At 39.0% G+C, this 26,592-nt stretch overlaps 1 protein-coding gene across 1 annotated transcript; it reads right to left on the bottom strand.

Moving 5' to 3' along the window:
- Positions 1–25,522, bottom strand: LOC117209667. The gene is made up of 6 exons (XM_033451915.1): positions 24,976–25,522; positions 21,376–21,771; positions 20,168–20,378; positions 11,158–11,612; positions 5,715–6,012; positions 1–2,771 (listed from the first exon to the last, which is right to left on the bottom strand). Exons 2-6 carry the CDS (start codon positions 21,516–21,518, stop codon positions 2,502–2,504), a joined length of 1,377 nt encoding a protein of 458 aa, XP_033307806.1. The 5' UTR covers positions 21,519–21,771; positions 24,976–25,522; the 3' UTR covers positions 1–2,501.
- Between the last annotated feature and the right edge of the window lie 1,070 nt (positions 25,523–26,592).

Genomic DNA, 26,592 nt, shown 5'->3' with positions numbered 1-26,592 from the left:
TCTTTCTAATCTACCTTGTACATCGAAAGCATCGCGATATTTTTCGTTCGTGCTCTGAATCATCGCGCGCACGGAGAAACATGAATTTTTTTACAATTAACCGGTTAACAATATTTCATTGTTGCTCTAGTTGGTTCTTTGTCTCATTCTATTTTCTTCATATTTCCTTTCCTACGAAATATCTATATCTATACAGTCAGAAAATATTTATCACGTGTATAATCACTTTTCAAGTTTTTATGAAACAATATTTCGAACTTCGAACTTAATTTGAACTTTCTTTCTTTAATTACGATGTTTAGTTCTGAGTTAATTTTTAGAAGTAAATCTTTCAATAGTTCACTAGTAATCTTATTTTTAGTTTTAAAAAGACTTTCTTTATTGAAGGTAAAGTAAAAAGGTACTTTCTTAAATGACATATTAGTAGAAAAAATTTGAGTGTTTTTAATTGTATACACTGTATCATTATTCTATGTCATTATTTCAAATTGAGATATCTTACCGTCTATTAACGTGTTTGATAGTTAACTTTTACAATAAAGTGTTATCTATCATTCTATCTGCGATATAACTTGACAAATGATCATATATAGTTAAGAAAAACATTGCTAAAGTCGTCGAAATGATCTGTTCTATTTTTATACCAAAAATTTTTTTGAAAGAAATTTTAGTTTTGAACCAATTACAAACTACATCCCAGTGGCTGTAAAAAATTCGAGACGTAAAAATAACAAGAATTGCTGAATAAAAACAGTCGAACAATAGAAAGCTTTCAGTTATTCGAAATATCCCAATTTTTAAAAATTGAGATAAAAATTTTGTACTGAACATGAAAGCAAAGACACAGAATATTTTTTGCATCTAATATTTAAAAAGCTGGCCTCTAATCATAATCTTTCAAGTATTACTTTTATATATATATTGAACATAGTTCTGTTAACATAATTAATCAAAGCAGTTACAAATTATTCAAGGCATCGATGATAATGTAAAATATCCGTAGAATGTATACAAATATATGATTAAATGATTATTTAATTACTTTGGCCACTAATGTGGGTGACTTTTAAACCTCCTACCTTCCTCGTACCTTCATCTTTTGTTTCCACCTGGAAGACGATATAAAATCCATCGCAAGCTTTTGTTTGGACACATTCGCGGCCAATAATTTTGCGAAATTCCGAAAGTAAGAAAGCGTAAATTTCTGCAATTAAGGCAAGAATAAAAATTAGCAATATTTGCTTTAATATATCTATCGTATTTAATATCATTTATCATTATTAATTAAAAATTATTATTTAGTTTAATTTATTTCGTATTTACTTTAATTTATTATTAATGCAAGAAATTTTTGTTTTCTTAGAAACATTAATATTTAACCTTTTTAGTCATGAGAAAGGTATCGGTATTATGGCCGTTAACATTGTATTATACATTCAACAAGTTATGAATTTATTACCCGTTGATTTGTGCTGCACCAAGCATTTCTTCCGGTTTTTCCATTACATTGAACGAACGATGAAATTTCTACGAGGACCGAATAATATTAAAAACAATAAAATATTCTGTTCGAACACATTTTATTGTGCGCTCTTACGGAAAGTGCACGAAGAGAACGCGTGTTGTACATTGCAATTGGATTCACCAATTCGTTTACTACCTATATTCCAATCGAACTCAACAACACTGAGTAATTTGTTCGTCTTCATTGGTAATATCTGCTAGATAAAAACGGTGATATTTCAGCAAAAAAAGGAAATCAGTCTTTTTTTTTTAGGTCTTTAAAAATGTTATTAATTACAAATAAATCTACGCGCACCCCCTCCCCCCCTTTTTATAGGCATACTCGATCAGAAACGCGTGATACACAAGCTGTATGAAACACGAACCCCTCGGTTGTCGATCGTTTATTCCTCCGTTTACCGTTTTATACTTTTTACAAAAGTATATGACGATTAATCGAATTGATAATCGTTTGCGGAAAGCGTTTAATCGACTTTGTAAACAGTGCGATACAGCTGAAGCGTTTGCACGATCAAAGAACAATTTACGTTCAATATTTCTACGTTTAACATCTTTCTTAGTACTGCCAATTAATTTCACACAAAGGAATACACACGTACACACTTTTTATTCGTTCCACAAATGACAAGGTTCGCTTGGTGAACAATATAATTTATTTTTATCACCGTAAGTAACGTTCATGAGACTATTTAAGGGCAAATTCTGTAATTGATCTCACTTTTATCATCACTTAACAGCGATTTCACAAGATTCCTTGTTAATTCGAATCGTAAAATGCGCGAGATACCATATATTTGATTTCGAGATTGAAACACATTAATGAATGTCATGAAGGTAATTAAATTCACTGCTAATCAATTTTTAATGAAAATATAACGTTGCCCTTTTGTTCAAAATGAGTCCTCGGCTTCGTCAGTGTCGATCAATGGCACTCTCTCGTAACGGAGCACGGTACTCGTCCCGGATGGCTTAAACTGCTAAAGCGCCATGCTTTTGATCTCGTTCTCGTTTACCTGACCTTGGGACGAGTCCTCTACGAGTCCTTCGTCCTCGCCCTCGACCTCCTGCTTGTCGATGCAGTAACGGCAACGCATCTTCGCATCGTCGCCCACCTGCACCAATCGCGTTATGATAACGAGCGTCGTCAGGCTGATGACGAATGAGCCCGATGGCACGATGATGGCGATCAGCAATTCCGTCCGTGTCTTATTCAGGTCAAAACGTGCCACGACTAATAACGAGTTGTTCTGTAACAAATGACGTTAGAAGCCGCGCGGGAAATATCGGAAGTAGGCACGTTACGTAATTGTTGATTACTCGTCGTTGGGAATAAATGTGAAATAACGTGCCCACGATCTGCTTCGATTATGATTTTTCAGTTTGAAACGTGAAAATGATATATGGAATGAAGATTGGAATCTTTTCTACTTGTATTTACTTGTATATTCCTAAAAATATTTGTAGGAATGCGAGGTTTGTATGAATGGTAACTGTAACTGAGTTTTGAGTGCTAGAGATAAGTAGAAGTATTGAGTGCTTGGGATTAGGGTGAAAGGAGGAAGCGTAGAGATCCAAGGCTTTAGGTGGACATGACCGAACGTATCTTGCGAATGTCTGTGTAATTTTCGTGGACTGAGTGAAATAAACTGCAGAATAGGCAAGGAGATTGTAGAATACATATACAGGGTGGTTGGTAACTGGTGGTACAAGCAGAAAGGGGGTGATTCTACGCGAAAAAAGAAGTCGAAAATATAGAATAAAAATTTCTTTTTTTAATTTTTTTTTTTAATTTTTCCATCGAGACAACGATCTACAGTGAGATCAGTTATAAAATACCGCACGCGTACCGAGCGAAAATTCAAAGTCGATTTTCTCGAAAACAATGTCTCAAACGAAAAATTTTTATTCTATATTTTCGACTTCTTTTTTCGCGTAGAATCACCCCCTTTCAGCTTGTACCACCAGTTACCAACCACCCTGTATATTATATGGAAGATCCATAAAATCTTGTGTTCTATCTTGCCACGCATTGGATATTATATTTAAGAATTATTTTTAATCTATATAATTATGATCTTATTTGGCGTTAAAATTGATTTCCAACTCTGTTCTACATTTTTGCAATGAAAGTTTCTAAATATACATAATTCATTTGTAAATTAGATAGATAGGTAGCATAAATAGTAATTAATTACATAAAATGATTACATAAACTTTTAATCAAATGTTAATTGATGTATAGAAGCATACACTTTTTGTTAGTGATAAATCGTCCCAGGCGATATTTACTCTCTAATTACCCTATGTTGAAGGGAAACATCAAATGTATAATATGTGATTGCTACACATATGTATGTACCATATGTGATACATATCTATAAATTTCTCCTGTATACTAAAATATAGCTACGTAATAAAACGGTAGTTTACGATTTCTTTGATGTATTTTTCATATCCCTTTATTGAAAGGGTGTAAAAAGCATTGAAATGACGTTTTGACAATGCAAAGGCAAAGGCAGATAGAACAAGAAGATAGAAGATAGAAGAAGGCTGGTTCTTAAAAAATTTAGGATTTAAATTGCCAACACGAATGTTTGATGAAAAATAAAACAGCTTCCTCGTACAATTTTCTCTCTGTAGGTTTGACTTTTTTATGTTTGCCCTATTTTCTTGTTTCTTCCTCAAAGAAAAACATTATTCTCGGAATAAAGTTTAATTAAAATGAACATATTGCTTTTCATAAATCATGTAAAAGTTTATTTTTTAAGGATACCGAAATAGTTAATTAAATTCCAGGAGTTTCGTAATGTTATCAAATTTTATATTCTCGAAAATTTCAAAATTGTTTTTTACGATCTTAAAGAAAACTTAATTAAAAGGACAGCAGTATAGCAAAATACCATTAATTACAAAGAGAATTTTATTCCAAATAAGACATTGATTGATATTAATTTTGAATTAACATTCATATTACCACGTTTCAGTTATTTTCATTAATTAAACATAACATTTCTAGGATATTCGTATAATCTCAAACGTTATGTTCAGTGATTTATTCCATATTATTAGTTTCAAAATACGTTAAAATAAATCAACAATTGCTAAATTAGAAATAACGAAATATGCGCGAAACAGAGGTTCATGCTTCTCCATTAAAAATGGATATAACTCGAAGCTTACTTGAACCATGGCGCGGAAGTATGCCGGGAAAAAAAGGAATAATTAAATGCATCGGACTTCGTTGGACTCCGTAATTTAATTCGTGAAAGTGGAAGACGAGGGAGCCGATCGTTGAGAGCTGCGCGAAACTCTCTGTTACAAAATAATTTCGTTGAAGATCCAATTAAAGGAAACCGAATAACGAGTGCAACGGTAACGTATTATTTTTTGTAGAAATAAAAAAAGAAGAAATATAAAAACAGTTTGCGTTGTTTAGGATGCAGTTCCACTCGAGTCATTCATTAAACCTTACGTCTTGCATTGAACAAAACAAAGCAATTATTACGTAATATTTTTATTCCCATAGATACTCGTAGAAATGTTCAAAGGACGTAACGGTACATTTTCCCTGTTAATCTATACTTGAAAAGTTTAATTGCAAGAAAATTCACAGTAATTCTTGTTCAATGTTGCTTAATGCAATTTTCCACCAGCCAAAAGTTTCATTTCGCTTGATGCCGATTCTATCAAAGTTTAAGCGTATTAAAACATACCAGCCAGTGGATGGTTCGATTCAATTAAAAAGTTGATTAGGCGGTGTTGAAAGTACTGGTGTGTTTTTCTAATGAAATTAATCTTCTATACACCATGAGCCTTTGTTTCAAAGCTTTACGAAGCTTTTACGCGGAATATTTATATTAGAAAAGATTTCATGGTGGCAGGAAAACTCATTTCTTACTTTAATAACAGGGATACTACTGTAAAATTGAGAAAATTTTCTATAGAATCGTTCTTTATACGTATCTTATATAATTTCTTTCTTGGTTTTAGAGAAATAAATGTCATGCAGAAACATTAGTTTGAAGCAACAGGTTCTTAAAAGCATTGCTAAGCAAAGACTTATGAAATGAAATGTGTTCATTAAAGTCGTGTAAAGGCACAATATTTTTTTTTAAGAAAAATGATTTCATAAGAGAAAATTGAAAAAGCTAATTTTCAAAGAAAATGAGATATTCCAGAAAATAGCATACCTTTATGTAGTAACAGGGGTATCGACTTTGTGCCGTCTGATTGTCACCATCCCGGCCATGAGTAGCAAGAAAATCTTTACATTCTCCTTTCAGGGTGTTGACACAGCCTTCGTAGTTGATATAAAGGCGGGAACTATTGTAAATTGTCAGCGATCGTTGTTCCGGCACGTAGACATTCGTAGGATCCACAGGGTATTGTAAGCTCTTTTCATATATATTCAGAAAGCTTGTAAAATTGATACTCGGCTCAGGTACTGGGATCTCTTTTAATAAGGTGCCATTCACGCAATCCTGCGTCCTGCGGAGAAGAAGCCAAAACCTGACTTACGAAACGACATTCTAAAATGTCATCACGTATTTTTCCCATTGTGTTTCCACTTCAGAAAATGTGGGAAAAATACTTCCTCTTTTAAGATTGGAAAGTTTCCCAATAAATTTCTTTTAGTAAATTAAATAGTATGAGCTTGATAATAAATTGCTCGAAAACATTCTTAACATTTTTTCACACAGAGTTTCATGTTGGAATAAGTCGGAGAAGAATGCGTATAAAAACGTAATACACAGGGCAGAATAATGTTGGTAGAGACATTTGTAATAACTTCTACATTCAGAAAAAGTTGTACATTTACAAAGTTTTTGCTATCTAACATGATGATCTGAAAGAACAATATAGACCATTCGTACTGACATTTACTAATATACATGTATGTGTAAGCGACATCACGTGTAAGCTCATCTGTAATCGACAAATCTTTAATATCGACTTATTCGAAATCGAAGCTTCGTATGTACAAATAACGTTCCACGTTTTGTATAAGAATTCTATTCAAAAATGTCATTTTAAATAGAATAATCCTTACACGTATATAATAATCTTTACATGTCTCACCCAGAAAACAAGTTATTGACAAAGTGGAATAGTTTATCCAAGTTGCCTCATTTTCCTCATTGAAACATTCCTTCGTAAACACATTTCAAAAGAAATTTCGCTTGCTCCGACCGCGAATGCTTGACTACACATCTTTCGATACGACTGTTTTTATTTGGTGATTCGGTGTAAAAATCCTGCCTCATTGTTCCCTGGTTCTTATACCCGTCGACCGTTTTGACCTGGCGCCCTTAATGTGGGCGTTCGTAGATATAAAAGAAGAGTACAGATGAAGTATCGAAATAAAAGAAGCGAGGAGAAAACACACGAGCCAGAAAAACTCGAAAGATAGGGAATGAATCGGTGGGTAGAGCCGCAGGATCAATGGTTGCCATGGAAATACCCTTATCGGCGTCTTCTAGAGCCAAAGAACTAGAATATATGGAAACTACACGTGCCCATGATAAGTAAATGATACGGAAATGCAAAAGTACAGTTACGTACTTAAAGTGACTCACGAAAGCATTTGAACACATATCACAAAAAACTCTTATATAGTATATGTATTGTTACGTCGCGTGAGATGGTCCGTGCGACATCCTTCATTGTCTGAACGTCAAGGCCCAAAAAACTGAATCTTATCACTTTGCAAGAACCTTTAATCCTGCAAGTATTTTCGGTTTATAGCTGGCACTGAAAACAGTCCTTAGGTTTATTGCACGTTCTTACAAATTACGGAGAAAGCGAGTAGTTACATAACGGAAAAAGTGGATACTTGTCTAACGGAAAAGCCGGTTTTTCCCATGAACAAGGTCACCCCCGAGCCACGTCAGTAGGAGGCTTCCTCCTCTAATCTTCTTTTATTAACGTTGGCTATAACCAATGGGCATTGCGAATCGTTACTCTCACTTTTCTAACGAAAAGTGTAAACAACGAATCCACGTCTTTAGTTCAAAAGACACACCCGAGCTTTCCTCCGTAATCACACAAGAACGAACTTCTCTGGTTCTCATCACTACAGAGCAGTCACTTCATCTCTCTAAACTTGTGCTCTAGACTACAGAGTAGTCACTTCATATCTAAACTTAGTCTGCTCAATTGCTATTTCTGCTACATCAAGGAAGTCACCTTCTTATATTCAACTGTAAAGGCCTTGCTCTATTACGAAAGAACATTCAGTGCTCATCTATCGGAGTGTTATACTTCAAAGTATCGTCTACGACATTTATATCGTACGTAACGGTGTAACTCTTTAGTGTATTAAGTGTTGAAAATACAAATTTTATAACTCTGTTAATCGCAGTGTTATACCACATCAAGCACCCCTATTATCCCACAAGAAATAAGGGGAACGATCTGTTCGAGGTGTTGATTCTTATAATTGTAAAGGGAATTTACAGACTCTCGTTGACGCGCTTCCTCGCGATTGCGTCTCCCCGCGAAAGATCGAAAATACATGTATACTATGCGTGTCATATAAAATATTTTGAAATTTCATCAACGTTTCACTGCAATGCTAGTGAAATTTCAGAATTTTTCGTGTAACACTCATAATATATTTATAACAAGTCTTTATAGTTGTTCAAATATTTCGATGAGCCACAGTGCATCAAAACCTTTAAGATTTAAATTTTAAGACCTTTCAGAAACATAGGTCTTCGAACGGCACTAATTTGATCGAAAATTTCATATTTACGGATTTGTATAAGATAATTTCGAAAAACGACAACCAGTCCTATTGATGCAAATTGAGGTGTGAATATGACGCAATTATTTGCAAGCACAGTTCTAAGAATACAAATTGTAGCGTAATTCACGGTAGCAAACATGTTTGTACGAGCTTCGCGACCAAAGAATTTCCATAGGAAGTTTCCAAGATCGTTCTGAGAGCCGATTGAATCGAATATTGACTTGGCAAAGTGCGGCAGATTGTCGCTTTATCGTGTGGGTTTGCGATCACCGAGAAATATCGCGACAGACAGCTTTTCGTTAGTTTATTGTGTTAAATTATTTATGTGTGTTTATTTCGTTAAATTATCGTTAATTTCTCCTGTTACGTCGATATTTTTCTTTCCGAAAACTCACGAATCGTCAGCACTAAAAGGAACAAAATGCACGCGACCAAAATACAGAAAGAAAGGCTCGGACCGTTTAACCTCAGGGAGGCATTGATCCCAATATAATCAAGAACGTCGATATTCTCTAGCCGACCAACTGCGTTGTTCTAGACAGACACACTGAATAATGTATCAACTATTTAGATATTAATTCGATGCATTAAAAAAAAATGTAATATTTACGCGTATTTTATTATTACGAGTACCTATAGATCACGTAGTAAAACAAATAATGAAAATAGTTACCATTCTCTATAACCTTGGTTTATTTTTTTGACCACATATTAGGCAGTATGTTCATGTAAACACTCGATCAAAATCCAAATGCTTTACGTTGTATACTTTATATATCTTCGCATATTCATTTTTTTCACACTTAAAGTTCTTATAAATATATGTCGAAGATGGAAGAACATCGGAGCCTCCCCTTTAGAACTTCTGGAAAATCCCTTAACACCGTAATTTAGATTCTATCATAATTAAACAATTGTCGTCATTCAATCTGATTGTATTTGTTCGAGATTTGTGATAGTGAGATTGGGCTCGAGGCGACAACCAGTGCGCCCAACGTGGCCGCAGTCAAGGGATGAACGCTTTGTTCAATAAAGGTATGAGGTAATAGTATAGCTCTCCTTAAAAAGAAATAGTTGTAGCGGTACTCGACAGTAAACATTCCAACGGTTCCTGTCCCGTGGCTCGGCACACGCAGACCCTATTCTTCGGGTAAGATGATTACCAGATGTCGACGCATCTCCACAGTATATGTTCAGCTAGTCTAAGGTCCTGTTATAAATCTTAAGATTTAGTTAACTAAAATCCTTCAAACAGACAAACAGTCTTTGTTCCAACTACGAGAAGATAGGGGAAACTTAATTTTTACAAGAACGACGCTTCCCGCTAGCAACTTTCCCCAAGGGCGGATAGCATCCTTCTCTGACCACCAATATGAAAATTAACCAATTAGCAGTAACGTCAATTTCCCTCACTTTCCGGACGAAGGCTTTTCTCCACGAATCCGATGATCTCGTACCCTTAGACACACCCATCATAGTTTTCCTATACAGCGTCACCGTGACGGAGAGACTCGCGTACGGTCTCATCAACGAATTAAGCAACGTCTTTACGATCCGTGAATATTTCACGTCTTAACATATAGTCCAACTTAGACTTTGACGAAAGTAATAAATTCGCCATCCCGTTGACCGCGGATTCGTTATCGAATCTGAGGCCATTGTCATTAGTCTTACGAGTGCCTAATCGTTAATTGTCAAATCGGTTGTATCCATACTTGTGTTAATAAACTCTATCTTAATTGTACCACAACGATGGCTGATTCCAGTGGAGATTCATCAAACGCTAATATAACCCTAATCCCAACGCTAACCCGACATACATAAACATCATTAATATACATTTCGCCTCGAATACAATTAATTTATAAAACTATATTTTGGAATTAAATAAATCACGTGAAATAACGTAGATGTACATAATATTTCTTTGAAATTGATAATTAAATAGAGTTGGAAATGAATGAAATGAATGAAATTAATTATTCAGTTAAAAATAACTTATTAGGGGTGGATGTACCCAGATATCGAATTAATCTCAAGACACAATATATATATATATGCGATTGTTTGCTTTCTGACGTCTTAATTACGTCACCAGACAGTTCTCGAACTTATTCGAACTAATTTGAAGCCGTTACACGAGTCTCCTTGGATTTGCATTCGAGATCTTAGTTGTCACGGAATGACGTCACTAAAAAGTATCGACTAAACGAGTGGCACAAGAGTACGCAACAGTTTGATTCATTGTTACTTGACCTCAAAATTACTCATTCATTACAGCTTTTTCATATTTATATAGTTTATCCGAGAAACGATTTAAATTTAATTCAACTTTTCATTATGGTTTACATTGTTCTGTTGAGTAACTTCATTCAGGTTTTTTTATATGAGAAAGAAAGTTTCCTACATAAATATGTGGAAATAGTAAATATATAAGTTGAAAAATTGATAAAATATTAGCATTCTATAAAAGAGACCAAAAAGTAACATCATCACGTTTTAAAATTTGTTCGTAAGTCTAGTAGCCGTTTATTGTTACTCTGTACATCAGAGCAAACTAATAAGATCATGGTGAAAGATATTAGTCAAAATATATTTAACGATAGTAATTTAGTTTAATTGTTATTTCAATAATCTCGCCACATAAATGATTATTTTTGGGATATGAAACTCGTTCATTCTCAAAACTGTTTCACTGTTGCTATACGATATTTTTCACAAAAGAGAGAACCAATTACAAAATAATTTTACTTTGAAATACCCAAGTGAAAAAAAAATATTACTGTATTTTATAAACCACAACAACTTCTATTTTTATTGGAAATAAAAGTTTCAACTTCCATCGTTTAACTAATAGTGAATAGTAATCGTTGATAAATATTTACCTTACTTCGTTGGCTTCTTTGTTCACCACCAAACAGCTAGCAACGATACTTCCATTTCGATCGTCCCAAAATTCTTCAGGCGTAGTTAATCTGACACCAAGCAGATTTCCATTTGCTTTGTTAAGGGCTAGGCCGCGTTGGCATTTCGCGGTGATGACGTCGTCGTCTTGCATAAGGAACACGTTTACGCCTGACGTGGCAATATTCGGGCAATAACGATCGCAATTGAAGCGGCTTTTGATTTTCGTGCATCTCGAGTTCTGACAGCTAAAAAAGCCATTCAGCTTCATGTTGTCCTTCTCGCTGTCCACAACAATGCCGTCAGCCTTATGATGGCACAACATCAGCTCACTTATGTTGACACAGTGGCCAAGGCTGCAGTTGAACACCCCCGAAAGTACGCTACACTCGCTGCCATTGTTGCAGTTGTATTTTTTCAGAGACGCCACGTTCACCTGGAACAGGAGAATGCTTCGATTTCAGTAATTAGAATAATTGGAGTAGAAAGAAAAAGAAGAAAGTAGATTACATTGATAGATAGATTTTGATTTGTTAAGTTGATGCATAATGATGGTAAAAAATGTTGAGGTTTTGAGCATATGTAGGTTTTTTGAAGAACCGTATATTTAAGTAGAATAATTTTCATATAATTTTATCTAATTTATGGAAATTATCAATTCTAGACTCATGAAATTCTTTCAATTCTTTTCAATAAGAGAGATGTATTATGCATATTCGACATGTATATATATAATATTCGACATCTCTAATAACTAATACTTCTTTTTTGGACGTGGAGAAATCCTCATGGACATTCCGCTGCTGCTAATAATCGGTAACAGCAGAGTAGTGTCGGACTCTTACCGACTAAAACTCCACGATGACCATCCTACGCGTATGACAGGGGTACTCCAGGAACTTCTTATGAATTATCTTCTGTTACACCCCCTTCCCGCGTTCTCTTGTTCGAGTCAATCCTAATAATTCTCTTACTGTTGAATTTGGTGTTAGGGAGGCCATTACCCCTAGCGCTATCCCCCCTTCTAGTCGTGGTCCGTTTGGACGGCGATGAAGCTGCCCTAGGCCGCCTGACCACCATCCTCTTCCATCGCGTTATGCTACAAGGGTGAGAGTTTTTCTTTCTCTCTCTTTCTGCTTGTTCCTTTGCGAGCACAACTCGCTCGCAGAAGAGGCGGACAGCCTCGTATTCCTGTGGCCAGCTCAGCATCACTTCTACAATCGCCGAGAGGGGCAATCTTTCGCTTATGACGTGCCGCAGGGTGTAGCGGGACAGCTCCCACGCCGGACAAAGCTCCAGCGTGAGCTGCGCCGTATCCCTGCTCTCCCCGCAGTGGTGATAGATGTCCATCGTCTCCCGTCCGATTTTCCTCAGGTACTCGCCGAACACGCCGCATCCCGTGAGCACCTGGGTCATTCTGTAGGTGAGCGGGAGGCCGCGGCGGCCTCTCTATATCTCTCAGTTTGGGAGAACCGCCTACGCGCCTCGATGTTCGCCTCTCTCGTTGATCAGCTGGGATCGCCACTGATACTACGCGTCCTCCTCGGCAGTTCCTAGGTCGTTTGGGACACCGTTCGGTATCCCATGACGATTCTGATGGCGGTTACCTTGTGCAGCCTTCTGAGTAGCAGGATGCTGCGACGACTTCCCGCAGGGAGGACTTGCTTATGTAAGTCTATGGAGGCTGGGGCACAGGGAAGGTCGCCAGGAGTGTACCTACGTGTCCTTGGGTAGTAGCGCACTCACGATCCTGATGCCAAGGATGGGACCGTCTGGATAAGTTCCCGGGTACTTTGTACCTTGAGGCCCCCGCTTACGTCCCATCTAGAACTGCCGAGCACGGTTAGCAGGTCGTCGGCCGGCAGTGACGTGGCCGTACATCTACACGATAGTCCCACCAATGGACTTAGGATGGTACCACGGGGGTCGAGTGTAAGCCCGGAGGGAGTAGCGACCCCTCTGCTCGGCCAATTATGGGTTTGGACTCGTGGTGGCAGTGATTGATGGCCAAGATGCTGGGAAGAGGGCCGATTTAAGGGGTAATGGCTCGCCCCGAATGGCCTTCGACGGGTGAGCAGCGTCCCACCTGCTCCGGAACCGTCCTGGAGAGACAGAAGGGCTTAGAATGTGCCCCGTTCGACCTGAGACGAGCGACAGTCCCTGCAGGCTTAGCTAATCGAGGTAGCAAGGCACTGGGTGCCTTGCGCGATGGTTGGGCGTAATCCCAACCCCTATGGCCCTAGGGGTGCCCGGATACTGTGTGGCTATAAATAGACGCCGAGGAAAGCACCCGTAACCAAAGACTGACAATACTTGCTGCGACGACTCGCCATCAGATCGTCCGCCCATATCGGAGCCCCGTACATCACTAGGGACCGAACGACGCCCTCGTATAGTCCTCGTATAGCCCTTCCGAAGGGACGAGCGTCCCTTCCGGAAGCCGTACTGGCTTTCGTGCCAACCTGGCACCCGCCCCGCCATGTGTCGCTCCAGGCGGGCGGCAACCACTCTCTCGAGGGGCTTGACAGCCTCGTCCAGCAGGCATATCGGCCGGTACGCCGACGGAGAAGTCGTCGGTCGGCCTTCTTTACGGAGCAAGACCAGCCTCGCCGTTCGCCATGTTCGGGGGTAAACTCCCTCTTTCAGACATCTTGTGTAGAGACGCCGAAGTTTGGGAGCCATGAACCCCATCACTTCCCCCCAGATCCAGCCCGGGATTCCGTCCGCGCACGGTGCCACGTCACGGGAGGCCATTCTTCTGGTCGCCTCCCACATCTCTTCCTCCGTGACTTCCCAGTCATCTGTCCATTCTACCGGCCATGTTGTTTCCCGCGATTGTTCTCCCGCACTGTCCTTTTGTGGGGGGAAAAGCGTCCCGATGATCTGCAGCAGCAGCGCAGGTTCAATCTCCATCGTTACCAGAGGGCGTGTGTCAGATTCGACTGCTTCGACTAATTCGAACCAGGCACGGTCCTTCACGATCTTGATCTCCTTTTGTAACGGGCGCCATAGCGCAGGGAGACTTCTTCCTCGTCGCGTTGTCGTCAGCGGAGGGCCCTCAGGTACCGTCTTCGGGCCCGGACGCATCTCGCCCTCAGTTCCGCGATGTCGGGATTCCACCAGTAAACTGTTCTGCTTTGCACCGTGCTCGGTGTGGCTCGCGGCATGGATGCGTCGCAAATTGCTGTCATGGCTCGGCGAAGATTCTCGGCCTCCTCTTCCACGCCTGTTTCGGTCGTCGTCGAGGCCTCCCAGCCCCAAGCTGTCGCTATAGCGGCCGCCCGGAGTAGATCTTCGTTCCTCTCCTTTACCTTCCATCTTGGCAGTGGGCGCGCGCGTCCTCTTCTCGGCGGGCCGCGACCATCGTTCTGAGTCCAAGTGTGTCTTTCACCTCCATGAATATGTAGAGGTGATCCGAGCGTTTCTCGACTCCCTCGGCCACTCTCCAGCCTGAAATCCGCCTGAATGCATCGAGGGAAGCCCATGTGATGCCAATGACGGAGCTCCCTCTCCACGCCACGCAGGTGCTGGCCGAGCCCCTGTTCACCAACAGGAGTCCAAGTACCGGGGCCCAGTCTGACAGCGCGTGGCCGCGCGCGTTGGTCCTGTAGTTTCCCCATTCCGTGGAGTGTGCGTTAAAGTCTCCCAGGACGAGCACTTGCCGGGGAAGGCGCCGCCTGACGTAGTCGCCAACCTCATCCAGGAACTCCTCGAACGCTGCCCATCCGCTGTTAGGTGACACGTACTGCCCACTCGACCGCAACGTATCCGTTGCCGTGATCCAGCGGGACTCCTTGGGCGAACGCCCCCGGCATTGATGTCCAGGTGACAGCAACCATTTCGTCCGTATCTCCGGCCCAGTCTGGAGCATCCAGAACTCTGTATGGTTCGGCCACCACCGCTAGGGCGACCGTGCTCTCCCGAAAGGTTTGGTGGAGCAGGTCTTGCGCTCGTCTTGACCATCCCAAGTTGGTCTGAAGGATGCGCATTTTTTCAATCACCTAGGGTCCATGGCGACCTTGCCAGCTTGGGCCAGTTTCCTCACTGCACCGGCGGGGTCTCGTATCCATACAAATCCAAGGTCGTTTCGAGCGACGCGGATCTCTCCCAGTCGGGCGTCCTCCGCCTTGCAACCGCTCTCCTTCGCCATAGTTTTCCTGATTTTGGTGGCCGAAATATCTATCTTGGTCACCCTTGCTTCCGCAGTTCGGAAGGGTATCGCCACGCGGGCCTTGCTCGGAACCAAGGTCCGGGTCAGCCGTGCCGGGAGCGCAGCGGCCTTCTCCCTCTTCTGGTCCTCGGAGACCTCCAGAACGACGCCTCCGGTCATAGTTTTGCGTATCCTCGCCGTGTTGATGCCGAGCTGTGCCAGAGAGACGCTGTCCTTGGCCGCGGCCAACACCTCTGCGTAGGATTGGCCCGATCTATCCTTCAGCGTGATCGTTACCGCCGATGTTCGCGGTGTACGTGGGGGAGAGCAGCTTGTCTCCCCCTCTTCGCACGTTCTCTGAGCTTTCCTCGGGCCCTTCGCTCCTGTCCCGGGAGTTAGCTTCGCCGGTTGTTTCTTCGCTGGCTCCTTTTTCTTCTTGTTTCTTCTTTCGACGGTCTGCCAATGACAGCCGCTTGTCCTCCCTTGGTCGCTGGAGTGTTTGGAACTCCAGGCTCCACCCTTCTCTTGGTCTCGTTGGGAACGATCTTCTTTTCTCTTTTTCTTTCTATAATTTGAAGGCGTTCTTCCATCAGCCGGATCAGCGAGGGTCCTAGCTCCTCCATCTAACATTCGATTGCGACGAGATGCGCTGTCTCGCTGCTCTCCTCTGCAGTGGAGCGCGAGGCCAGCTCTTTTCGAAGCGCCTCGTTCTCCGCCTCTAATGCCGCTATGAGTCCTTCCATTATCGCGAAGGCGCCAGAGGCGGGGTCCATACTTCTCATCATCTCTGTTGCGCCAGCGGCAATGGACCTCGCCGCTTCTTTCAGAGTATTCCCACGTGTGCCCTTGAGGTTGCGGGATGTCTCGGCAACCTTGGTCACCTCAGAAGCTCGACGGATCAGTTCCACTCCTATGTCCGCCGTAGTAGATGTTCTCATCTCTTCGGCCAAGTCCGTGGGGAGCTCGGGAGAATCGCTGGCCTTCCTTTTCGTCGCGCGGGGTGCTTCGACGGCGGGGGTCTCCTCTTCCTCCGTCGTTTCATCCGTCCGTAGGTTCCCCCCGTTCAGTGTGGAGCAGAAGAACCCCTTCTTAAGAAGGACCGCCTTCCTCATACTTCTGGTGCTGACGTGTGTCGGCTCAGCAGCCAACTCCGCTTCACCTCCTCTCATGGTTTCATCCACCTCTTTATCTTTCCCCGCGGTTGTGGTTCAAATGGCCCGCGCGACGCGTTTTCGGCGCGCGTGCCAATATGACTTCCTCACCGGCATAACCTCACACTCGGTTTTATTTCGCCTGTAACGTCTTTCCAGATCGGATTTCGTTAGTTCTTACACCCACTTTTTTTCACAGGCACTAGCCCTTCACTCTGGTTAACTTCCTTGTCCGAATTCTCCAGTTTTCCTGCAGATTTCGATCGCGCTCACGGCTCCGTCTTCTCTACGACTGCTCCACGCAAATGCCCCAATGGAACTCCTAATAACTAATACTAGATGAAATTTAAGGAATGCTGTCTTTCTGCTGATTTCAATTCTCAGAGGAAACTACATTCAACTTAATAGTTTGTTTAAAGTTGCAATATAGAAATTGTTCGTCGATTCACCTGGGGTATTGACGGATTTGGCATCATCGATTAGTTAGCTTGTCGTCACATCAAACTTTGGAAAAGACGATTGGTTGCTCGTTTTAAAAATATAAAATTCATACAACCCATTTCTCTCTATTTTCACAGCAGTTCGTTTGAGAGTTGTTTATATTCCACCGTCTGACGTGCGTTCCCCGTGGATAGAAATTCAGTATGATTGACGTCCAGTTCTAGATTAGCTTCATTGCCTTTTGTTATGCTCGAAACAAGCTGTTCGATAAACGAGACAAATTTTTTCATACGCAAAAAGCTACATTTGTGTAAAAATAGAAAACGGAGCAAATCTTCGTTACTTTTACTCCCTTTTAATGTAACATTCGACTAAAATATTTACTATCATTTTATATAACAAAATAATTACAAACTAATGAAGAACTAAATTTTATTTTCATTTTTTATATTTTCAAAAATAATGAAACAAACTTCTGAAACGGTCTATTTTAAATCACAATGTGTGAGGTTAAAATGATCGATAAAAGGTGTGGCAGGCGAGTAGAACACGCCATTAGAAAGTAATTCAAGACGACGAACCCGATCGAAAGCGTTACGTAGCAGGTAACGAGGTTAGCGCATCGAAGTAACCGGCCAGCGGGCTATGTTCATTACATTAGCATAACTCGGTAATATCGTTTATGCCTCGCTGGCGTGGAACCTTGGTTTTGTCGAAAAACTTCCGCCAGAAGAACGAGTGATACGATACATTTCACATGTACACGACCAAGAATTTTAAGTAAATTGACTTTCGAATCATCATAACAATTTCATCTATCATTTACGCTCTATGTCACATTTTCTCTTTTTATGCTTTTATTCGCTAGAATGATCTTTTCAGGAAACAACATTTTAAATGGCTAGTTGGCTTTCGACTATATTAACGGAAGTTCCGATCGTAAAATAGCGTGAGAGTTGCGTTAAAACACTCTCTTTCTGTATCTCGGAGCCTTTCGCCGATGTAATCGGATTTTTCTCATTTAATTTGGTTAAAGCAATGTTCATTGAGCTAGTTCTAGTCGGATTAATTAAAAACGTGGCTCGCCTTTGAAGAGCTATCGATTTTTCCTGACCGGGAAGCACAAAAATTCTGAGAAATAATATTTTCGAATGTTCATCCATAAATCATTGTACATTACATACAGGATATCAAATCGATTGGTCGAACAATAAGCGCCAAGTGGTGCTGATGCGAAATCGACTTTGAAGTTGACAAGGGAAGAAATAAAATTCTAGAAGCCGAGCCACTGATAATAGCGATCTTCGCGGGCAATCACGATGGCGCCAGTTTAGGGCTTTTGTCGTCTGCAATTTAATCATTTCCGGTTTATCTATGGAACGACGGATAAGACAGGAGCGGAATCGTGTTGTGTTCGGCATGAGAGATAAAGTAATTATTATCTCATAATTGGCACGAGCGAAATAATCAATGCAAAGAGGTTGAAAAGAAGAATGTGACGTTGAAGAAACATTTAGCGAGAGAATCGTGAGTATCATTTTCAATAAGAAGCATCGATTCTCGGCGATCAAGATAATGGAAAATTGTTGTTCATGGTAAAATCTATTCTGCTTATCACTTAACAGTTTCCACTTAATCCATGAAACTCATTCTTCTGCACGATTCCGCAGGACGCGTAATTTTAAAGTTATTCAGATCAATTTATTCCGCGTTGCATCTCCTTAGGAGTGGAACAGCATGCAACCTGTCACAGAAAGTCATTTGCCTGTTCGGAACGTTATACCTCTCTTTTTTTATTTTTTTATTTTTTTTTTTAATTTTTCCATCGAGACAACGATCTACAGTGAGATCCGTTATAACGTACCGCACGCGTACCGAGCGAAAATTCAAAGTCGATTTTCTCGAAAACAATGTCTCAAACGAAAAATTTTTATTCTATATTTTCGACTTCTTTTTTCGCGTAGATCACCCCCTTTCCGCTTGTACTACCAGTTACCAACCACCCTGTATATTATACGTAGATGATCGTGCGGGAAACTAATATTGACGTGAAAAATTGGGAATCGTTTGACGATGCTTGCGCATGTAGATTTATCTTATGCGCTTTTTACGTCCTAAGGAATATAGAACGTGTTTCAGTAACTCAATTTTACGTGAATTTAAGTTATCGCTGATTTAAAGCGTCGTTCGTGAATTGTTTCACGATATCTACTCGATCTTATGAAATTTATCGTGCATAGAAGATTTAGGTATATTGTAAATAATATATGTACGCATGTTCTCCGTAATGTTAAATAAAAGTGACTATAGAAATATCTAATTGTAAAGCTCAACTGGATGGAATTGTTAATAATTTTTCAACTGCATATAAAATTCTTATCTGCACAATTTTTACTGCAAGTAATTTGTGATATGATGTGAGTTACAGGAGCGTGTGAGCTGGTCGTAAAACGTGTCCGGCTATATACGATCTTATTTCCCTTGCTCGCTTATTCCGCAGGGTTTAAATCTATCATCAGTTTCTTGTCGAATATGATTAAAATTTTTCTGCTGTATGGAATATGAAGATCTTTTTGGATGAAAAATAACGAAATAAATTTATCTCAAGAAAATTAAAAAACAAAAATTTTATAAAAATTTACATAAAACATACAACGGCTTTTTTATGTTTTATTAAATTTTGTAAAAGATATAGAATCATTCTATATGATGCAGAAACCTTTTTCCATTTTGTATATAACGAAAGTGGGAAAACAATTATAGATATTTATTACGTCAACCAGTGATATAAAATACAGTGATCCATTAAGAGCTAACGCTATGCTAATCTGACATTTCTTTCTTTTTAGTCCATTTACATTATTAAATTCTACTTTATCACATTGTAGTTATAAAGAAGAATGTCAAGAACTTTTTTTTTAATAAGAATATCTTTTTCGTTATTACTTTTTTCTTATCCAGGTTTTACAATTTTATAGCGTTGAGACTATGATCGTAACATTTTTCTTTAAAACATAAATAAAAATATTCTCTGTGTCTCTAATTTGTATAAAATTTGTATAGAATTTCTATAGAATGTCTATTAGGGTAATACATTTTTATACTTTAACAAAACAATATATAAGTTGCTTTATTCGTGTCTTTCAGTACGTAAGTACGTGAATACGTAATTTTCAGATATTGTTTCAATGCTTCGCCTTTAATGGATTAAATTTGGATTCATCGAATATTAAAATATAAGTAACGAACCTGTGGACAGGATATGCTGCTGAAATTAGTGCAGTTTTCAAAAACGATGTCGGTTCCGTTTCTTCTTACTGTTGCGTGGATTTGAGGACAAAATCCTGTGGTTCTCGTCAAGCACCACTCCCCGCAGCTTGCCCAGCCGCAATTATTGGCTAAGGTGGTATTAATGGTTTGGCACATGACTGGATCCGGATCAATCCCAGCGTTGAAGACTCTGGAAATTAATTGCGTCGCGTTCGTTAATATTTTGCTGTGAGTGGTTTGGTTTTTGCATGATGTGATACGATATACCAAGTACAAAAGCCGATGAATTTGTTGATATAGCATTATTATCGATCGCTCTCGTTTATAAAATTACAAGTGATTGAAAGATATTTTTAAAATGCGAATAGACGTCAAAATCAGATACAAGTAACTATAGATCAAAAAAAAAAAAGAAGAGAAAGAAAAATAAGACGTCTACATGACTTATAGTTCACAACAACCGAAAAGATTCTAAGAAACCTTACGCGATTTAAGATTTGACCTTTAACCTATAGAGTTCCAAAGATCATACACTTATCGATGTTCTTCGAATTGAATCTACACCAGTGTCTACGCTATTGTGTAGATGGAATCATTATATTCGCTACCGTATTATTGCGTAATAGATTATTCTTCCAAATTACACTGATCTTCGCTACATACACTCTATAACTCATAAATATCCAGACATTCTGATGGTTATTGATTGAATGGTTAGCGATTCCTGAGGTAATTTTCCGTGTAGGACAAATGTAAAATTATTAACGCTCTATAATGCCATGTAATTTACGATTGTATTGTACATTTACGCTCTTTAACTCCTCATTTTCTACTTATCTCTGTTCCTTTTGCAAAATTAAAGCAATAGTATAAGTAAAATTTTTAAATCCGCAATTTGTTGCTCGACAATTTACCAATATTAGTAAAATTAATGGATAAATTATTTTGTAAAGAGATGCAAGCAATCTATTTATGACAATTACTAATTCATTATTTCTAATTTGAAATAAAAAGGCTGTAATGAATAGTAATTTCTTTTCTCATAAACAACACTCCTGGTATAGAGGGTTAAAGTTGGGGTCATAGAGTACAAGTTATAGATCTCCTCTAGGAAATTAAGGCCGGCGGAGTCGTAACTTAATTACTACCGACCTTGGTCAATTAATCGATGCAGCCTTGTCGTTTACCTGTGGGCCGGCATATAGATTGCCACGCTCAGATAAACCAATGCCACGCAGCTGGTGACATTGGTGAACTGACAGAAACAGATAATTCCGCATATCCTGCGATCCTGTTCCGGTATCAGGCGACGTTTGTGCTTCCGACCCATCGCGAGCAGCCAATCAGATCTTCTTTTCCTTCGTGAAACCGTGCTCCAACAGTAATTTCTGAACGGATTAACCTAAAGTCTCTTCTCATCAACTTCGGATCCGCTTCAAACCGGACGATTTCTCGGCTCGCTCGGCACAAATCGTTTCTCGATAGAAAGAAACTCTATTTGTCATCGGCACATGTTTTATCACAGTTCACCGAAGTAAGCAATGTTCGCGAAGCTTTGAAGAACGCCTGTTTATACTAGTTTTCTGGAAAAGAAACGCGATCAGTTAGCATGACTTTTATTTATTCGAATCTTTCAGTGATGATGAATAAATAGATTGACATTTGAGGAATAGAATTTTGTAACGAATTTTATTCCGATATTTATAATCGATGTATCAAAAGTAAAGTGACACGAATGATAAAATTTTTTAGTTTTCTGTAGCATTTTATTTTACTTGAAATTTATGATTGAAGGGTTGGAAGGAACAGAGAGGAAGGTGAAGTGACAAACTCTTTTAAAAGAAGACGGACGATGAAGTTAAATTTTAGTAGAAAAGATCAAACAATTATTCGATCGATCGTCGATTGTTACGAATTTCTGCACAAAAGATATGAATAGATTAAAGATTGAGAAATAGACGCTTTTTTAATTCAGAATTAAAGCGATAGGAGTGACAGAATCTTTAATTTGAGAAAGCTGTGAATGAAGTGAAACTTTAATAAGACGAAATTGTACGCTTTCGATTACTATACGTACTAATAAATAGATTTATATTGCGGTATATGAATGAGAGGGTGAGTTGACGGTGAGTGACGTATAAAGGGAAGAACGTTAAATTGTAGACTTTATAGAAGATATATAGAACAAGAACCTCTAATTAAAGGGGATATTATGTCTCGTTCTCTGTACTTACATCGCACTTTTGTCACAAAAATAGTAAGAGTCGAAAAGACGAGTTAAAAATGTTCTAAGGGTTTTCTATGATTTATAAAATTGATGCAATTTTGTGAATACTATCTATTTTGCCGATAAATTAACCACATAGACACATTTTTTATTTAAAAAGACTTTATAAAGATTTTATTCTCGCTAAACACACTTGTACTATTTTTCTCGCCAAGTTTCTTTATTGCAACATTGAAGAGAGTTTTATTACAATTTACTGAAATATTGACTTATTAGCGTCATCGATTTTTATTCCCCGTAGATCGAGGAACCGAGGTAGTTATTTGCACCGATCGGTTTTGATATTTCCACGTGGAAACAAACGGTGAAGAACGTTTTAAGAATATAATTTAATTTACGATCCCGACGGCCATGAAATTTTCTCGAAGGAAGTTGCCACAGCTGTTGAATTTTCCAGGCTTGAGTCCGCTTCACAACAGGTGTCTCGATAGCTCGCCGGTCGAGTTCAAACATTCTTCTCGAGAATACGGGCCGCGTATCATCGATCCAGGAGTTCCCGGCGCGCTGGCAAGAATTCTACGTAACCGAGTCAGACATATGTATTAGAAACTGTTTACCTTCTCTCAAATATCAGGTTCCTAAATAAACCGATCGATCCAGCGTTCGAAAGTATATTCCACACGAAATACAAAAAATTTGACCTTGATTAAGATATCACCAGAAGTATGAAAGCTCGCGCGGAACATTGATTTTCTGATTATGTAAAGTGGTTGATTTTACATAAGGTCCCAAGACTGACATGCGAGCAAATAATGACTCAAACCGCGAATACCACTCATTCGACCAATCGTTGCTCCAGTTAAAATCGCCACGAAATTCAAGCCCGCTCGACTGTGAAATACCCCATTGAAAAGGGAAAGTTCACGGAGTTTCGAATCGCTTTTCTAGAACAGATACAAACGTCGGAAACTTTCTATCGATTCACTCTGTTGGAAGCTCTCTTCTAGGCATTTAGCCTTACACGCTGTCTCTCGTTAAGGAATCATATCGCGATGGTCTGGTAGCCTTTCAGAAAATCGATTTTAGACTCATCGTTCCTGCGAATCCTCGTAATATCCAAGAAGTCTTGGAAATTATCGAGTTGATTCACGGAAAGGAAGGTTAAAAGTGCGTCGTTAAATGATTAATAGATTTTAACGAGAAATACTTATGAATTCGTGAAGTAGAACATGTAAAAAAGATATTTTATTTTATAAATTCCATAACGCCGAATAAAACAATTTGACTTTTAACGAATGTATACGTTCTGTACTAAGATTATACTTCTGGAACGGTCGTAAACAATTATCGATCACTTTTTATCTTCAACTCTGATAGTTTTAGTCTCTTTCCCTAGATTTTTCCCATCGCCTTTTTTGCTTCATGCTATTCGCGCACCAAGCTTCATGCAGTTAAAGCAATTACCGGGTTTTAACTTCGTTATGTGTATCGCTAGTGTAAACAGGTGCACTCCACCGGATGACGTGCAATTAGATACTCGTAATCCCATTATTGCGTAAGAGACGATCGCTTAACGACCATTGGAAAATAATACATATCGATTCTGGGAAACTTTCAAGCTTGAATAAACAGGTCCGTTGTAGGGTATCTTGAAAGTTCTCACGACAAGACGATTCAACGATGTTTAAGTTGACATCAAAGAGAATTCAAGGAGTAGACGAATCGATGTTAGCATACGAATACCGTGATATATTTGCTATGCCAAATATAGTGCGTTATCGACTTTCTGGAAGTAGTATATTGGATCCTGAGATTTGAAAAATTCTAGATATAAATATCTAACAACGATGATATAACTAATTCTGAAATGTTTTACTTTGGATCTCGGAATTTGAGAAATAAATTTCAATCACAGAAAAATCCAAATATATAAATGTAGATGTTTAATAATGATGATTTAACTAATTCCAAAATGTTCCATTTTCTAAAACAATAAAAGGTACGTTTAAGTGAATTTGTTATTAAATAACTGTTGCTAAATAATTGCTATTAATTAGTTAATATCTGATTTGCAATTCTTAAGCGTTTGAGAATTACGTTCTTTTGACGCAAGAGCATTTACTTGGCTGTAAATGATCGACATAAATCTACGATAATATCTTAAGTTGAGGGTATAGTTCTAATATTATAGTTCGAGTGAAGATCGCGGGAGTAACGCGAAACTTTAAACCTTTGCAACGAAATACGTACGCAATTTCCATTGTATCAACTTTGAATATTACAAAACTTCTATGCACAGCGACACATCCTCCAAACAACATTGTACGAACACATCTTCTACCTTCAAGTCTATCGAGACTTGCACTAAATGTCAAATATCTTCGATCACGTACAACATGCTAAATATCACTTTCTTTCTCACTTTAAAAAGTCAGTTATACTCCATTCTCCCTAATATAACTTTTTCAAACATAAAACTTTCAGAACAATTTAAATTACAATAATTTCAATCATGAGTCAACCAACATCAAACATGATTTATAAAATAATTAAGTTTTACCTGAAATCTTGAAATCGTGGCAGATGCATAGACAAAAATTTCGATTGAAATGCACAAGACTCAACGAGATTCACCGAAAAAAATTCACTCAAGTTTTACAGAGTTCTGGAACGCAACCACACACGGCGATATCGCAGGGATTCTCGATATGTATCGATACAAGCGAGATTCGCTTGCAGCGAAAGGTCTGGTCGATGTGATTTCGAAACGGTCGCGATAAAAAGACCAGTCAATAACGACGCGAGCTGCTCGAGTTTTCATTTCCATCCATCTTTCTCGATGTCATTGCTTCCCGCGGTGCGTTGACATCGGCGAGGAGAACAAGAAATCTCCTCCAATTTATACTGCGTCGAACGACCGCGAGGTACCCACGCAATCTAGACGACTATTTGAAAACAAGGCTGGTCGTCGAGTATATGGCTCGCAAGCTCCCCCATACCGAGCTTGCGCCCTGAAGCACCGTCACGGCTCTGCGTTTATGGGGTCTAGCCGGTGTTCCTTTATATTACGAGAGCGGCTGACAGAACGCCCGAGGCGCTCAAATCTTCCCAACATACCTCGAAACCTACCTACGACTGTTTTGCCCTCGAATGCGAATACGCGTTTGCGACTTCCCCTGCAAAAGCTGATTAATTAGTGAGGGAGAAGTCAATGCTGACCTCCGCTTCTTTCATGCTGACTCATGGTTTGTTGGACATTACGTTTCGTTGATTAAACAGTTTTTGAACGCTCTGTGGGGAGGATGGTGGTGTTGCGTTTTTAGTAGATTGGAACTGACTGTTCGTTAAACATTTGGTTTATTAAATCTACGTTTCAGCTGGTATTGTCGCTTTGTATTTATTCATAGGTATATATAGTGGTTACTTGGTGTGTAATGTATATCATGATTTATTTTACTATACTCACAACCCCCATATCTTATCAGTATTGCAGAACATTGTTTTGATCATGCAGATGTTGAAAATGTTGAAGTTCCAATTTGAAAAGCTTCTCTTAGAAACTTCTTAATCTGTTTATATTTTAATATTCGTATCTTAAATTAACCTGTTGCTAATTTTCACGATCGTCACATTACAGATCTTATTATCAGGTACATTATTTTAAGGTATCGAGTTGATAAGTTTAATTTTAGCCTTTAAACTATTATGTTACGTGAAGAAATTCCTTGTGCTTGTCAATAATGATTTATTATTAATATATAGATAATATTTCCTACTAACAAAAGTCGGAATATTCTTCAATTAGAAAACAGAAACGTATCCAATTACAAACGTTTGACCATCTCGATCAATTCTGTTCCATCGTATATGTATATGATATTTGTAACAGTTCTATAGGGCTTAGTAATAACATACATATACAATTTCCATTTCAGACTCATAGGATCTCGAATAATTGCAGAATTCCATTGTTTCGTGTACCTGTAGTTCCCTCTTGTTAGTAAATTTCTCGCTCTTTGATGTAATTACATAACGTATTAAACAATTCGAAAATTTTCCCACTAGCAAGCATAATAGTCTTACCACAGTTTGAATAGTTTAATGCAGCACAAATGTTTGACGAACGATCTGGGAGCTTTAAGAGGCATCATGTTGATGTAAACATATTGAATCTCGT

This window comes from Bombus bifarius, unplaced genomic scaffold (genome assembly GCF_011952205.1).
Source record: "Bombus bifarius isolate JDL3187 unplaced genomic scaffold, Bbif_JDL3187 scf7180000008190, whole genome shotgun sequence".
In the NCBI taxonomy this organism is placed as follows: domain Eukaryota; kingdom Metazoa; phylum Arthropoda; class Insecta; order Hymenoptera; family Apidae; genus Bombus; species Bombus bifarius.
The sequence above is the reverse complement of the archived record's forward strand: the minus strand, read 5'-3'. Positions and strand labels throughout refer to the sequence as shown.